This window comes from Morus notabilis, unplaced genomic scaffold (genome assembly GCF_000414095.1).
Source record: "Morus notabilis unplaced genomic scaffold, ASM41409v2 Scaffold604, whole genome shotgun sequence".
In the NCBI taxonomy this organism is placed as follows: domain Eukaryota; kingdom Viridiplantae; phylum Streptophyta; class Magnoliopsida; order Rosales; family Moraceae; genus Morus; species Morus notabilis.
The window spans coordinates 649,451-665,263 of NW_010362300.1; the positions used below are offsets into that span (position 1 = coordinate 649,451).

At 32.0% G+C, this 15,813-nt stretch overlaps 1 protein-coding gene across 1 annotated transcript; it reads right to left on the reverse strand.

Annotated features, from left to right (window-relative positions):
- Nucleotides 1-10,378: 10,378 nt before the first annotated feature.
- Nucleotides 10,379-14,491, reverse strand: LOC21403042 (photosynthetic NDH subunit of lumenal location 4, chloroplastic). Its single transcript, XM_010101644.2, has 5 exons — nucleotides 14,042-14,491; nucleotides 12,508-12,600; nucleotides 11,703-11,763; nucleotides 10,907-10,975; nucleotides 10,379-10,498 (listed from the first exon to the last, which is right to left on the reverse strand). Exons 1-5 carry the CDS (start codon nucleotides 14,402-14,404, stop codon nucleotides 10,419-10,421), a joined length of 666 nt encoding a protein of 221 aa, XP_010099946.1. The 5' UTR covers nucleotides 14,405-14,491; the 3' UTR covers nucleotides 10,379-10,418.
- Between the last annotated feature and the right edge of the window lie 1,322 nt (nucleotides 14,492-15,813).

Here is a 15,813-nt window from a genome sequence, read left to right on the forward strand (position 1 = left end):
TTGACATTAATTTATAAGATGATAGATTGAATTTTCTGTTTTTTTTTAAAGAGAATATTGGAATTCTCTTTTATAGCCAAAGAAAATTTGAGATAATCTTGTCAACATTATTAATGAACTCACTATCTTTTCTTCGCATAATTAGAAGTCGCTAATGCACTTGCATTTAAAGTTTATTAAGCATTTCTTAAAAATTGAGAGTTCTCTAAGCCCCTGGCTTTACTTAAAATAACATTTTCCATCTCCGAGGTTTTTCCTTAGAAGAAAAAAGAAGGGAGAAAGAGAGAAATAGGCCAAGACTTGAGATGAATTAAAATTAATAGGCCAATAGTTTACATAAGTTAATAAATAGGTCAAATTATTGTTTTCGTCCATAACTTGTCTGGTTATAAACCATAACTTGACAAGTTATTGTCCATAATTGTCCATAACTTGTCTGACTATGAACTATAACTTGACAAGTTTGTCCATAACTTATCTGGTTATGAACCATAACTTGACAAGTTATGGCCTATTAATTTCTATAACTAAAAATTAGTCTATATACTTTCTTAAGCTTTTCATATTGGCCTATTTTCTACTATTTCCCAAAAAAGAATGCAAAACAGCTTGAGCCCCTTAATTAGTCTCAATGATTGGTTTCATATAATTTGGACAAAATAATTCCAGTTGTTATCATATTAAACTATTGCAAATATATATCTAGAGAATCGTGGAAAAAACAATCAACCATGATCTATGTACGTGACAAGGACATCTATTTGTTCCCAATAAAATAATTTACCTAATTAAACGATATAGGACAAACTCAATCAAACGAATCAATCTAATAAGGGCTCTTTGCCTAACATTCAGAAAACATAAATAATTATTTGGTATAAAGAAGCTCTTGAAATTATTTCCGCGAAGAGAAATGTTAGACTTTAGTTGGTTTTTCATCCAGTCCAATAAAATGGATATTATTGACGTACTTAAGAGCACTATCAATATTATTAAGTATCATCACTAATAGAAAGTAAACCTCATCAATAGATCTTACGTGGCATAATCGATATTTTATAAATGGGTGATACTCAACATTTTCAATAATGATCTATAGCATTGTTTTTATTCTTGATGGTCTTTTAACAAATATAATTTTCGTGTTACTTTTCAATTACATAATTACACAAAAAAAAAAAGACTGAAAAATAACAGCATTGTCAAAAGATCACTGATAATAATGTCAGGGCACCAGATAAAAAAGCCAACTAAAGTTCAAAAAAAAAAAAATTTTAAGGGAAAAACTTCATCATTCAACCTTCAACAGCTTTGTTATACAATTATGTCGTTTTGAAGCTTCTTCAACTTCAAATACGCAACAATTATGTCGTTTTGAGAAAGTCTCGTAAGCTCCACTAAAGAGGATCGTCGAGGCTGCTGAATTAAATAGGGTTATTCTTATAGCACAATAAAAAGTATTTGGTAAATAACATTTGTTTCATTATTTTTTATTGTGACTATCATGGAAGTAGAAATGACATGAATAAGTTTATTGTTGTAAATACTACAAATTGTTAAAATATGCACTGTTAATGTTCAAAGTAGACCTGAAACCACTTGGTTGAAGAAGTCTGGCACTTTTTGGACCGTTCATTCCACACCAGCACCAAACATCCACCGTCAAATCGAGCCGAATCGTCATATAATGATATGAGTCGCTCTGGATTTTCTTGTGTAACGGTCTAGTCCGATCTAGATTTTTTACAAACTGAAAAAACAATCCAATCTGAACAAAATAATAATTTGAGACCGAACTAAACTGGGTACAAAACCAATAATAACGACGGATAATTACTGTAATTATCTGCATAATCCAACATGATAACAACACAAAAACAAATAAACAAAATGAGTATTATGTTAAAGTATAAAACTATGGTTGGCCCACCTCCTAACAGCTTAAGCTTTTGAGATGAATTGGTAAATTAACATGGTATCAGAGCGAGAGGTCCTGAGTTCAAACTCTTGTAATTGCACTCTTTATCCTCATTTAAAATTGTCATCATGTGTTGGGTCTTTAATATATCTCGAGCTTAAATATTCACGTGTTGGGCTTTTCAATTAATTTATCCACCCGATTGCCCATTGTCAAGCCCACACGTGAGAGAGAGTGTTAAAGTATAAAAGGGAGAAAGAGAGAAATAAGCCAAGACTTGATATGAATTAAAATTAATAAATAGGCCAAATTACTGTTTTCGTCCATAACTTGTCTGGTTATGAACCATAACTTGACAAGTTATTGTCCATAACTTATCTGGTTATGAATCATAACTTGACAAGTTTGTCCATAATTTATCTGATTATGAACCATAACTTGACAAGTTATGGCCTATTAATTTCTATAACTAAAAATTGGCCTATATACTTTCTTAAGCTTTTCATATTGGCATATTTCCTACTATTTTTGAGTATAAAACTATTGTTGGCCCACCTCCTAACAACTTAAACTTTTGGGATGGATTGATAAACTAACAATACCTCTCAAATATGTTTTCTAGATTAATTAAAAACCCATCATTCATATTCAATTGCCTTAAAAAAATTCAAATATGGACCGAGTCTTATATTCTTACGAGTACACAATGCATAAAAATCTGGTTGTTAGGAGACAATGAATACCTTGGAAGGATTATATTATCTCACTATGTTTCATTTTGTTAGATACTTTTTGCTGGTTAAACATTACCTTTGAAGGGAATATATAGAGGCTTATAGAGTATTTTGAAGATCAAGCTGGGAAGCTTCCGAAAATATATACATATTAGTGGGATACACTTTCTTTTCTCCTTTTATTGCTTGATTTTTAAAGTTGGTGTGAACTAAAGGAGTGTTTCCTTTTTTTTTTTCAAAAAAAATAAAAAAAAAAGGTTGCTAAATAAACAAACAAGTATTAGAAAAAAAAAAAGAAAAAAAAAAGGAAAAAGAAACAGCTCTATTCCAGTTGTTCTAGCAGCCAAACGCGTCAAGGTTAGTTGAGTCTATTAGATGAGACCTCAGGTTCTTTGGGGCGTGTATTGAAATTTGGCTTCACAGCTAGCCTCATCTTTCTTCAATATTTTATTTTTATTTTGGGATTTTATCTAATATTCTCTCTTTTTTTTATGACCGATATTCTTTACTTATTAATCGTCAGGTCTATAATAAATCTATCAAAAGTCAAAATTAGATTAAAAAAGTTATACAAATCTGATGGTTAATAAGCAAGGAACATCAGATAAAAAAAAAGGTTTAACATTTTTCAAGAAAAAAAAGGAAGCACCAGTCTTTTTAACATTTTTCAAAGGGTTCCTATAGTATTTTTAACATTTTTCTGCTTATTATGAAATAACATTTTTTTTGTTAGTGAAAAAATATAAGAGGACTTTCTCTAGTAGTCTTTGTAAAAATAGACTATCAATAGTTCGTTACTATTAGCCGTCGGATCTATATAAAAATATATCTATTCTGCATACTTTTTCAATCTGATATAATCATGACCAAATTTAACGGTTAAAAATTAAGACTATCGGTAAGACAGACTATCGGAGAAACTCCCATAAAAGTAATAGAACATGTGAGATTCTTTTAGAATCAAATAGTATTTGTATATCATTGCTCTTGATTTACCGTTCATTTTATAATTTGAAAAATTACAACTTCTTTTTTTTCATAAATTAAGGAGATTTTTTTTTTCTGGTGTTCTCTTTTAAAAAAAAACACTGATGTTCCATATTTATCAGCCGTAGGATCTGTATTAAATCTGGTCAAAAATAAATCAGATTAAAAAAGTAATATAGATCCGATGGTTAATAAACAGAGAACACCGGTATTCAAAAAAAAAAAAACACCAAAAAAAATCCCTAAATTAGGAACCAACAATAGAAGTTAATCCTTAACTATTTATTTTGAAGTACCCTTAACTATAATTCGAAAATGTTACATTTTGTAGTAGGAACATTTATTGATTGTTTTCAAACACCACATTAGATTTTTTTTTTCTTTAAATGCCAGTCCAACAGTATTAGATTAAAGTTTGGTTAAAATCTAAACAATTTAAGAACAAGTCGGTATTTCTTTACATACTCAATTACAGAAATTTTTAAGCATAACAACATTTAGGCTTTTTTTTTAAAGAAAAAACTTGAGTTATTAACATTATTTTGTTTTGGTAAAATTACATTAACGTCCTCTAATTTATACCAATGTTACAGTCGCATCCTATTGGTTGAACTTATTACTACTACTGACTCTGTTAAATTTTTTATGCGAAATAAAAGAAATGTCCATGATTAAAACTGTTCTATCAAAAGAGGTATTGCTATAATTTTAATATACGGTACGCCAATATACCGGTATATCAAGTTTTTTATCTATTAAATTTACATAAAAGTACGTAAAAGTTAATAAATATAAAGATCTAATGGTTAAAAAAACTTGACCCATCGGTACGCCGATATATCAGAAAATCTCCCTTAGTATAATTGTTTTTTAAAATTGTTTTTTTTAATTGCACAAGAGAAAATACATAAAACACCCATTGTGCTTTGTAATATATTATTTTAGTCCCTCTTACTATAAAATGCCCTCCGTGTTTATGTAAACATATCTAAAACACCCTGTAAAGTAGCTAGATTTTTAAAAATACCATGATTATCTTTCTCAATCTGTATTAAATGTTATTTTAGATACGATTCAGCTGAGAATTACATAAAAAAAATTTTAAAAATGCTCAAATAAATATTTCAACTAAAGAAATATTTTAATTTTCTTGAGAGTTTTTCATTTTTTAAGATTTTATTTAACATTTTGGCTTATTAATGTTTTGAAGGGTAATCTTAGTATTTTAAAAATTTTAATTATTTTAAGAAGCGTTTTGGGTTTGATTTTACAAATATATGAGAGTGTTTTGAGTATTTTCATAATAAGAGAGGCAAAAGTAGCATTTTGATAAAATATAAGAGGTGTTTTAGATATTATCTCATTTTGCACAGTAACATTAGTCTCTTTACGCTTGCGAGGAGCGTGGCGAGGCGACAGACGATGAGGCCAACCAATCAATTTTCCAAAACAGCTCACAAGCAACGAGCGTAAGATAGGCTCACGTTTAGAGGGCTAAGTGGACGTTTGGTTTACAGATTTAGAATCATTCTCGGTTTACGTGTGTTTTTTGTAAGAAAAAATACTGTAATGAACCACAAACTATAATTCGAATCATGACACAAAATTCTCTTAAAATCTAGATCATCTATGGCAGTCTCTCACGGTCATGTATCTTTTTTGAGACTTGCTGTTGTTCTCTTAGAACATGATAGCTAATTCTCTCCTTTCAAGCTGCTTTTTTTTATTTACTTGTAAAATCCTCGGATTAACATAAATTACTTATACGTTTAAAATGGGGCATTAGAGCTTCAATAAATAAATTAGGGCACTAGAACATTGTGTCTTCTTTTTTACAACGGAGTTCCTTTCACAAATGTTGTTTTCAAAGGTTTACTTACTCCAACACAAAGCCTTTTCTGTTGGACCGTTTTGCATCCAAGTCCCTACATCTTAAATAATTTGTGTCTCCGTTTCCTTTATTTTTGTTTGATTTTTACATTACAAATCACCTTGTGACACATATTTCTTTTCTTTTCTTTTTTTTTTCCTTCCTTCTTTCCCTCTTTTCTTTTCAGGCCTACTTTGAGGACTCTTCCCTGATCTGCAAACGGAAAGCTATGTGATAAGGAAAGCAATCATATCATATCAAATTAAAAATCGGATTAAGAGCAATATGATTATTTAACCGAACATATTATCAAATTAAAAATCAGATTAAGAACAATATGACTATTTAACCGAACATATTATCAAATCCGATAGGTGTTTAGTAAGTATGTGAGTTGTTTTTAATGTACTGAATCCTAGGTTCAAGTTCTAAGCGACACAATTTAAAAATTAAATATAGTTAGATATATACTTGATACAATAAATGTAAAATTTTACTCATCAGTTTGGGAGATGGTGGCAATATATTGAATAGTTTCAAATGTTGTGCCTAATTTACAATTATACAAATTGTTCACCTATGGGGAAAAAAAATAGATGTAGTAGACGATATAGGGGCATAACTGCAAAGACTTTCTTGTCTTCTTTCTTACGCGGGAAGCAGGAAGCTTGCTCCCTTTAGAAAATAAGAACCAATAATAGATCATTATAATAGTTGTATAATTCAAGAGAGCGTCAAAATCAACATTAAAAAAAAAAAAAAATAGTCCAGACTTGTTAAAGCATTCTTTAACTATTGCATGGAGGGGCCACCAACTTTTCTCTGTTCTGAAATCTGATTAAAGGACTCTCTATATAAGAAGTAGGCCTGTCTAAGATAACATATCAGATAGAGGTAAAACAAGTTTTCAGAGAAACTTTCACAAACTCTGTTTTTCTCTCTTTGTATGTTACAAGGCAAGCAAAGAATCCATCTCTAAAGCAAAGGAAGTTCCTTGTAGTTTCTCTCTTTGGGTTCACTTTCCATTGTTCTTCTCTATATAATTATTTGTCCATCTTTGTTTTTCATTTCCTTCTCTCATATTGCTCCTTTTCAATTTCCCTCTCTAGAAACCACTAAACTTGAAGAATTTTACTTTTTTTTTTCCCTTAAATATTGTCTTTCTTTTACGTTTCAGAAGTTTACTCTTTTACCCATTTCCCTATAGTGATCTTAGAAGCCAAAAAAAAAAAAAAAAAGGGAGTTGGAGGAACTTTGGAGTATTTGTCTGATTTAATGGGCAATGGCCATAAACACAAGAAGAGGAAGACATTGCAAACGGTTGACCTTAAAGTCAGAATGGATTGTGATGGCTGTGAGCTTAAGGTCAAGAAGGCTCTCTCTTCCTTAAGTGGTAAATTTTTTTTCTTTAATTTTAAATCCTCTGTTTTCCTCTGTTTTTCTCTGTTCTCTAATGAGCTAAAACATGTCTGTTTTTTTTTTTTTTTTTTTTTTAAATTTAAGTAGGCAGAAGATATCTAAAAGACTAAAAACCAACCCTGTTAAAAAATTAAGGGAATCTTTATAGGTAGAGAGTCAAAAGGGACTGCGATATGAAGTGGCTCTTTAATGAGATACTTTTGTCTTTCCATGTCCCCATGATCTAGAGCTTATATATGACATTGCAGGAATGGGCTGCCAATGCCAGTGATAATCATCTCTTTATAGGTTTATGTGTTCCATTTCAAAACGGGAGACACCTTTTAAAATACTTAGTCTTATATATTAATAGAGATAGAGACTAGTATTCGATTGTCTTTGGCACCATTTATATTCAAAAACAGATAGACACACACACACACACACACACACACATATATATATATATATATATATATTGTAACATCATTGTAAAAATCCCATCTTGTTGTTTTTTTTTTTTTTTAAGGCCCATTTTGGGTACTGTCATTTTGTGTTTAACTATGTAGGAAGATGAGAAGATTAGTGAGTTGAATCATATTTATGGTCTCGCTCTTTTTATCCACGTGGTGTTGTGGTATATTAGTGTCTTTTGGAGGCCTTCAGAGGAGTAACAAGAAGTTGGTTTTGTTTGGTTTGGTTTTTGTAATGTGGTGATAGACGTGGATTGTTGTGAGGAGCCTTGTGGATTATGGTAGTTTTCACCTTTTTTTTTATTTTTATTTTTTAAAATTTTCTTGTCCTTATTATATGATTTTATGTTATTTTATGAGTTATCTTTTCTCATTGGGTGCATGGTATTGTTTTGGCTTTGGCTAACAGCTGTATCTTCACTATAGAAGAATGCAAGCTGGCTGCAATATTTAGGTGACTCGGGCAAATATTTCCATATAGGATAGGTTATTGTAGTTTCATGTGAAGAAAGCTACGTTTAGCGCATGTTACAATTGCCTTTTTTCCTGTTTCACTTACCTCATGCAAAAAGTCTTTCATCAAATCTCATGATGAACCAAATCTCATTTTGGTTATTAACTTTTAAAATGTTCTAAAAGGAGTCCTCAATCTATAATTTTTTTTTTAAAGCAGTCCTTCTGTACATCAAATTGTTAGAATCTTAACGAAAAAAGACACGGATCATGTACGACTTAGTATGAGTTAATTTTATAATTCTAATGTTTAACCGCGACTATTAAGGGAGCCGTGCCTTCTCTCGTTGAGATTTTAACAGTCAATTTGCGAAAGGACAAATTTGTGTCAATTTAGTAGAGTTCTAACACGTTTTAAAGTTAAAAACCAACATGATTTGGCTATAATTCATGGACTACAAATGAGTTTGCACAATTGCACTAATTACATAACATGACATAATTAAGACCTTTTGGTTAGGGGAATGTAAAGTAGGAAGGATGAACAGAGGTGGAGAAAAGAGGAATATCAAGATTGAAGAGAATTATGAGCATATTTGGCACTCTTTTTTTTTTTTTTTTTTTGTCAGTAGAATAAAAAAAAGTAAAAGATGTGGTTTTTTACTGAGTATTTGGAACCACATTTTTAAAATAGCTTTTTGGGTCAAAACAATTTTTAAGTTTCTAATAACTAATAAGTAATAAAAGTATTGAAATTAAGTTTATAATACCTCATTGAAATTTTAATACAAGTTTCAAAGTCTATTAAGAAATTTTTTTTATAAGCCTCTTCTTGTGGCTTTGATAGGAAGTTCTTCTAAAAATGCAAACCATTTCTAATAGATCATCCAAACACATCAAGCAGTTTTTAGACCTAGAAAACCAAAAATAATTTTTAAGTAGCTCTCACAAACACACCTCAGATTAATCATTTATGTTATTTAGTAAAAGAAGAAGAGTTGAAAAGATAAATAACAGTTATTTGTCAAATTATTATTATTCATTTACTTTTTGTTGGTAATTTTTTGAATGGTTTGTAGTCTTTTATAAATTTGAATGTGATGGATATCTTAAATCTTTTTATCAGTGGAAGGATTCAATTTAGTGGATCAAGAGGAAGTTTCGCCCCTCTCTTTCTCCGTCTTTCTCACCAACCAAGCACACTCTTAGTCTGCGACTACACGTTAAACACTATACTAACGGGCAAATCATTGAACTCAAAATAAAAATAGCTTTCTTATTGAGATATTCCATAAAGCTCATTAAAAGGGGCATGCATTATATTTCTTGGGTGAACTCTCACAGACAGGGCTTTTCCTTGGGTTTGAAAATGTATTGGCGCTTTTATTCAAAAACTCATGGTGGTTCCGAGAAGGAGCTGAGGCTAGAAATTCAGAATGCTAAACAAAAGCGCAATCTTCTTTTTGTCCCCAGACCCAACCAAACTTGAGGAGAGAATCAGCTTTTTCTTCTATTTCACCTTTTTTCAATTTTAACCTTTTCCTTTTTTCTTCTTTTTCTCGGATCCATGGGAAGTGTAAAAGAGAAAGGTCGATATTAGAGAAACTCACATTCAAAAATCAATACCAATGTTATTTTATACATACGCATATATTAAAGAGTCAATATTAGTCAATACATAGCCTATTATGAAAATGTTTCCTGTCCAGTACCTGTAACATTTTTCGTTTGACAAGGTAACATCATTACTACATTCGTATGGCACTCAATTTACTTTTAACTTTTTCTGCTACAGTAAAAAGTTCTCACAAAATGTCACATCTCAGCTCGAATTAAAAACTCGAATCTGCGAAGTGAACGAGACCAGTGTTACATAAATGTACCATGATATTACCATATGGAATGAAAAAATGTTACCAATGCATGCAGGATTGGAGACTTTTGTCTGTATATGAAGTATATAAATTCAAAACAATTCCAATCCCTCATAAATAAATACGGAAACAAAACTAAACTTGGTAAAGAAAAAGAATTTGACACCATACACCAACTCCCATTAAAGAGTCGATATATGATGGACAAACTTCAGTTTTGTTAGTACTCGAATCAGGAGTCAACCATTTTAAAGAACTGTTTAGCTTACCCATTAAAAAGAAAAAAAAGTCATTTAGAAGAATGGAAAAGTTCCACAAACCTCAAGCTTTATGTACGGGTAGACTTACGCGGAAAACCCTGTGTCCCAATGAGGATTTATCTCCATTAGACACAAAGAGGTGGGCCCCATGCATCGGGATACATAGGGGTGCTCATTGATGCGTGGTATGTGTTTTACTCATACCCTAGTTTAGATAGGAACTAGGATCCCATTGGCCATTGCCAACATTTTCACAAAGTTTTGAAGGCAAGAAAAATTCACTGCAGTATTTGGATTTTCTTTTAGAAGCAAGCTAAGTATACAAAAAAGACAGGGTGCCTATAATATCAAGATTCCCATTATCAACTTCTATCAACATGGCAAGACTATTCTCACAGGGAACCAGTTCTATCATCTGTAAGGTTTCTCATATACTTGTTATTCAACCTCTTCACTTTCTATTTCCGGAGTAGATACCAATAAAATTAATGTCATAGACAAGAGTGGCATTGCCAGGTATATTGCAGTCACCTACATTAACAAATAGCATAGATGTTATTGTCTGAATATATTCATAAAAATTGAACGTACATGCTCGTTTTTCCCAGTAAGGTGTTCATGTGCTAAGCAAGTGACCGCTTAACGGAAAATAACTAACAGAAATGCCACAGTGACTAGCATATGTAATATTTTTACAAGGTGGGGATTGAAATGCCAAGAAAGAAAAGGTCGGGGACCAATGTGCAGCACAGGTTAAAAGTTGGGGGGGACCAATGGCGCAAAAAAACCCTTTTGGTAATGGTTTTTTTTCTGGCCTTTACAATATTCTGTAATCGTATTCAATTTATAAACTTTGTTGAGAGTAAGGATTTACTCACTCATGAATCAATATAAATAAGGAATATGGAATGTGAAATAAAGAATGTTATTGGACCTCACCTGAAAAGCAGCCTGCAGGTTCTGGTCCATACGCTAACTGTGGTGGAATCTGAAGCTTTCTTTTTCCTCCTGTGTAACATTGGCAGGGTGATGAACTTTCTAGGCAAATGAGATGCAACATATAAACTATAGGGTTTGTCTTCGTCCTTGTTGTTATGCCTTTATACAGTCATTATTACATAGAATAAATGTCACGTTATACCCTTTAATTTTACATTTTATTTATAGGACCAGTTCTTCTGACCTTGTTCATTTGCACCAAAACTCAAAAAAAGTTTAAACTCAAGTTACAACTTTATTTAAGTTCATGTTCTTTTGTAAAATTTGAGTTTGTAAAATCTGAGTTCAAGTTCCCCCTTCAACTCAAGTTCCTAAACTCAAACTCAAGTTAATAAACAATATTTTTTCTATTCTTAAAAACGCCATAACTTTTTTGTTTTAATTCCGATTGAGATGATTTTTTTTCTATGGGTTCACAACGAAGAGACGAATAAAACCCCACCCATATACCCTATTAAAATTTTCCATCACCATTGAGTTTTCATTAAAATACTATTAAAATATAAATTCAAGTTTTGACCCACCCAAATGCAAACTCAAATAGATTCTCAATTCAAACCATAACTCAAAATGTGCACATCCAAACACAAACCCAAATTAGAGTTCCAACTCAAATATACCTTTAACTCAAATCAAGATTTGAACTCAAGTCACCCTAACTCAAAAAATACAAATGAACAAGCCAGCTTTTGACAACTACAACGAAAGAAAAGTTGCATTATATCAAAAGTCATACCTACAAGCATTGGGGGTACTCCGTCACCCCCTAAAATCCCCTGATCCAGCCCTCTAAGGATCTGCAGATCAAGAAAATGGATATAAGCATGACCAAAGAAAACATTAGCACAACTGCCCTGTTAAATGCAAACTGAGCAGTAGTTATTTGACAAGAGTTTTTTCTTTATTCTTCATTGCTACGGTTGGTTTCATAGTACTGCTGGTTTCATTAAATAAACGATGGTGTTTGAGCATACTATGCTCTTGTTTTATAGTTAATACTACTTCAAGGATACCTCCATGTGGAACAACCACTAAAAAATGCACAACAAATTTAGTGATATATCCTTCACAAGGTTTTGCGTTAAAACATGATGATCGCAAGAAGCACAAGGTGAACTGCTTTAGATATAAGTTTGTCTCTTTACATCATGACTATTATAAAGGTAACAAGTAAGATAGGCAATCGTTTTATGATCATCCGAATTGAACAAACCTTTTTTTTTTTTTTTTTCAGGCAAAGTGGAGCTTTTTCATCGGCAAGTCTTAAAGAAGTGTGAATATTTTCAAAAGGGAACATGCTTCAGATTTCTATAACAGACTAAGGTTGCACAAAACAGTCTAAAATAAGATCATCAGTGATTATATTATCAAATTTACTAAGCTCGCCAAAAATATGAGAAAACGTTGATAATAGCACCAGTCATGGGCTATGGTTAATGAATATTGGGAAGTAAAGAGAATAACATCGCCAATGAGAGAACCGAAATTAAGATAATTGATTAACTGGAATAACAATAACATAACAAAGAATAATTCAATACCTTGCCAACACCGATACGCATTGTGAGAGGTCTACCACGCTTATAGCTGCTGTCAAAGACTCTCCCATCAGCAAATCTAGCAGTGTAGTGAACCTGCAGTGAGAAAAACAGAACATGTTTATGAAACTGCAGTTGCACAACCTAATGAAATCCCTACTTTGATATGCATTCAGATTAATATCCTAAAGGAAGATTTATTCCAGAGCTTAGAAATGTGGGGAATCTCAAATCTGCCAAATGCATCATACAGGTTCTGCATTGCGAGGATAAAGTTCCATTTAGTACAAGGAGAGCAATAACATCTTCACGCTGCAACTGAAGGCTTTTTTGTTGTTAACAAGATTTTACGGAGCAGCCATATAGGATTGAGGATATTGATCTCAAAACAACATATTTCTTGTGCAAGAACGGAACACACACACAAAAGAGAGAGAGAACCTCAAAAACTTCAACTGGTTGGCAAGAGAAGAAAGAGAACCAAAAAAAAAAAAATCTCTGTAAGCATGTCCTACAACATTTACTCAATTGGTTTATATTCATGTTCACATCTTCCCTGAAACGATTTCTTTTCATCTTTATAGTTACCTTCGCGTCTCTAGTTCCCTGTCATGTGTTGTTTTTGGTTTAAACTGTAGCGAGGTGGTTCAAATCGTCAAATTGAGGGGAGGCCAAATCCCAGATTTGGGGTTTAAACTGTATTTTTCTATCCAAAATTCTGAATGCAGTCCGAATTTTTTGTTCCAAAATCAGGTTTGGATGGTGGACCTGATTAAAATTGGATTGCATGGTACGAACCTACAAATCAAACACGCAGTGTCTAACAATTGGCATCTTACTAATTTGAATTGAAGAACCTCCAAACTTTGGCCAGTCAGTCATACCAAAAGCAGTCATCTAAAGCTAAAAGCCCTTTGTGCATAAATTGAGATTTCACATCACACAGACAAAGTTCTCACAAACTCCGAAAGAGCAACAAAAAACGTTACAAAAAATTCCCAGTTATTCAGAACACTCAAACTGCATTAATTGGGCTCAAAATTCAAGCTATCAAGCACAAAGAAGAACAAACAAAACTAAAAGAAGAACAACCAAATTCAAAATTAAGACAACCAAATTTACAAGTTTGAATTCCACCCTTAATGAAATTTCCACAAATACCCCTACATAAGGCAATAATCATTATGGCAATGATTAAGCTCCACAACTTAACACTCGGTTTTCAGAAAGCTCCCAAACAGCAACAAAAAAAACATTACAAAAAAATTTCCAGTTATACATTGACTCGAGCTGTATTTAAGCTATTATAAAGCACAATAGGAAGCAAACCAAACGAAAAGAAAAAACTCAATATCAAAACTAGGATAACTGCATTCACAACTGTGTAATTTCCAAGCTACACTTAATAAAGGTGTACAAAAAATTCCCAGTTATACACCTATTAATTAAGCACAATGGGAAGCAAACTAAACTAAAAGAAGAACAACCCAATATCAGAACCAACAAAAATCTCATCTTAAAGTTGAAAAGGACTCACATTGATGAGCTCACCATAAGGAGCTTCCTGACCGGACCCCGGTTGAACATCACAATAACCGAGGCCAGAACGAGCAAAGTTGAGGTCACAAGGAGGCTCTGCCACAGTGGCGTAGTACTCAATTCTGGTGGCCTCAGCTTCCAAAGGCGAAACCGCCACAACCGAAGCCGCTGCTAAAAGCCCAATTCCCACGTCCAAAACCCACTTCTTTGTCCTGAAGTTTGAGGCCCAAGAAAGCTTTGCTCTGCCATTGTTGCTTTCGGCCTTGGAGAAACCCAAGTTTTTGGAGGTGGGTTTGGGTTGAAAGCTCTGGTGGGTGCTGGTTATATTTGCTGTTGAGGCTGTTAGAGTAGAGATTGCCATGGTTTTGTTTATGTGCTTATCTGATTTGGAGCTTTTGGGATGTTTTTGTTCACTCTGGCTCTAGTTCAAAAGTGGCAAACAAGAGTGAAAAAGGGTCCCACACTTGGGAGAAAGATTTTGGTCTTTCAATTTGGATAAGGGCCTCATCATGCTTTGCAAAACCTCTAGCAGGTAACAGGGCAGCGGGTGGATAGGTTCCGCTGTGAACGAGTAGAGAATAAGACCCGTTCATTTCACTGATACGAGTTTAAAATTTAAGTTTTATTATAGTAAACAATTTTCAGAAACAGTCACATTTAAATTTTCTGTTACAGTAAAAAGTTTTCAAAAATAGTCACATCTAAATTTTTTGTTACAATAAAAAGTTCTCACATAAAATCACATTTCAATTTGAATTAAAAACTCGAATCAACGAACTAAACGGATCCTAAATTTATCACGCGTTTATTTTATAGATTCGAATTAAATTTCTGTTTAAATTTGTTTGTTTAAATCTACGAACTAAATATACTCCCATTCTTGTTCTTATTCTTTTATGATTGGAGCTTTTGTTCTTACTCTATAATGAATCACTTCCTTCTTACATAGCAATTTTGTAGAAAATGAAACCTTAAATAGAACATGGAAAAGGAATGGTGTATTATTAAGAGTGTTTATGGTAGGTTTAAAAACAATAGTATTAACTAAATAAAACTTCATGGTTGTAGGTAGTCTTTCACTCATAATTTCTTGTTAAAGTATAGAATTTAAAACACCCTATGTTCAAAATAATAATAATAGCAATAATAATAGTGAATGAACGAATGAAAACCATAAGGGAAAAATTATTCTCACAATAATCGGTATCCTTTTTCGTGCTTAAAATATTCATTATGCTCTTTTAAATAAAATCTCTAAATTCAGAGCAAAAAAATAAATAAATAAAAGCTCTAGTAGATTATATTTTTTATAAGAAATTAAAAATAACAAAAACAAAGGAACAAAAAGCCTTTAATATAGGTCTTCCTATTCCAAATATTGATTTGCTGTTGGTCCATTATTCATTTACATATATATACACATATATAATTTCTCATCTTTTCTGTTATTATTTTCTCTTTCGAGATACAGATAAGCAAGTAGAGGTCAAAAGTCAACCTAATAAAATCGAAGAGTAAATTATTGGAGGCGTTTAGAACTCGTTCTAAAATGATTTTATTTTTTGTATGAAAATGAAAATGAAAACGTTTTCAATCTCAGACAGAAATCATTTTTAAAAATGCGTTTTGATAGTTTTATTAAGAGATTGTTTTCAGTATAAAAAAAACTCATTAATGTCTTTTTTTTCTCTCTCTGCTTGAGAGAGGAGAAAACGAAAACAAAAAATGAAATATTTTTCTCTCATTTTACACTAAACCAAAAAATCACTT

Excerpts from the sequence above, each read along its gene's own strand:
- LOC21403042 (XM_010101644.2), bottom strand. The coding sequence starts at position 14,404 with ATGGCAATCTCTACTCTAACAGCCTCAACAGCAAATATAACCAGCACC. Across the intron at positions 12,601-14,041 it reads CTTATGGTGAGCTCATCAAT|GTTCACTACACTGCTAGATT; the intron begins GTGAGTCCTTTT and ends TTCTCACTGCAG. Across the intron at positions 10,499-10,906 it reads ACCTGCAGGCTGCTTTTCAG|GTGACTGCAATATACCTGGC; the intron begins GTGAGGTCCAAT and ends TTGTTAATGTAG.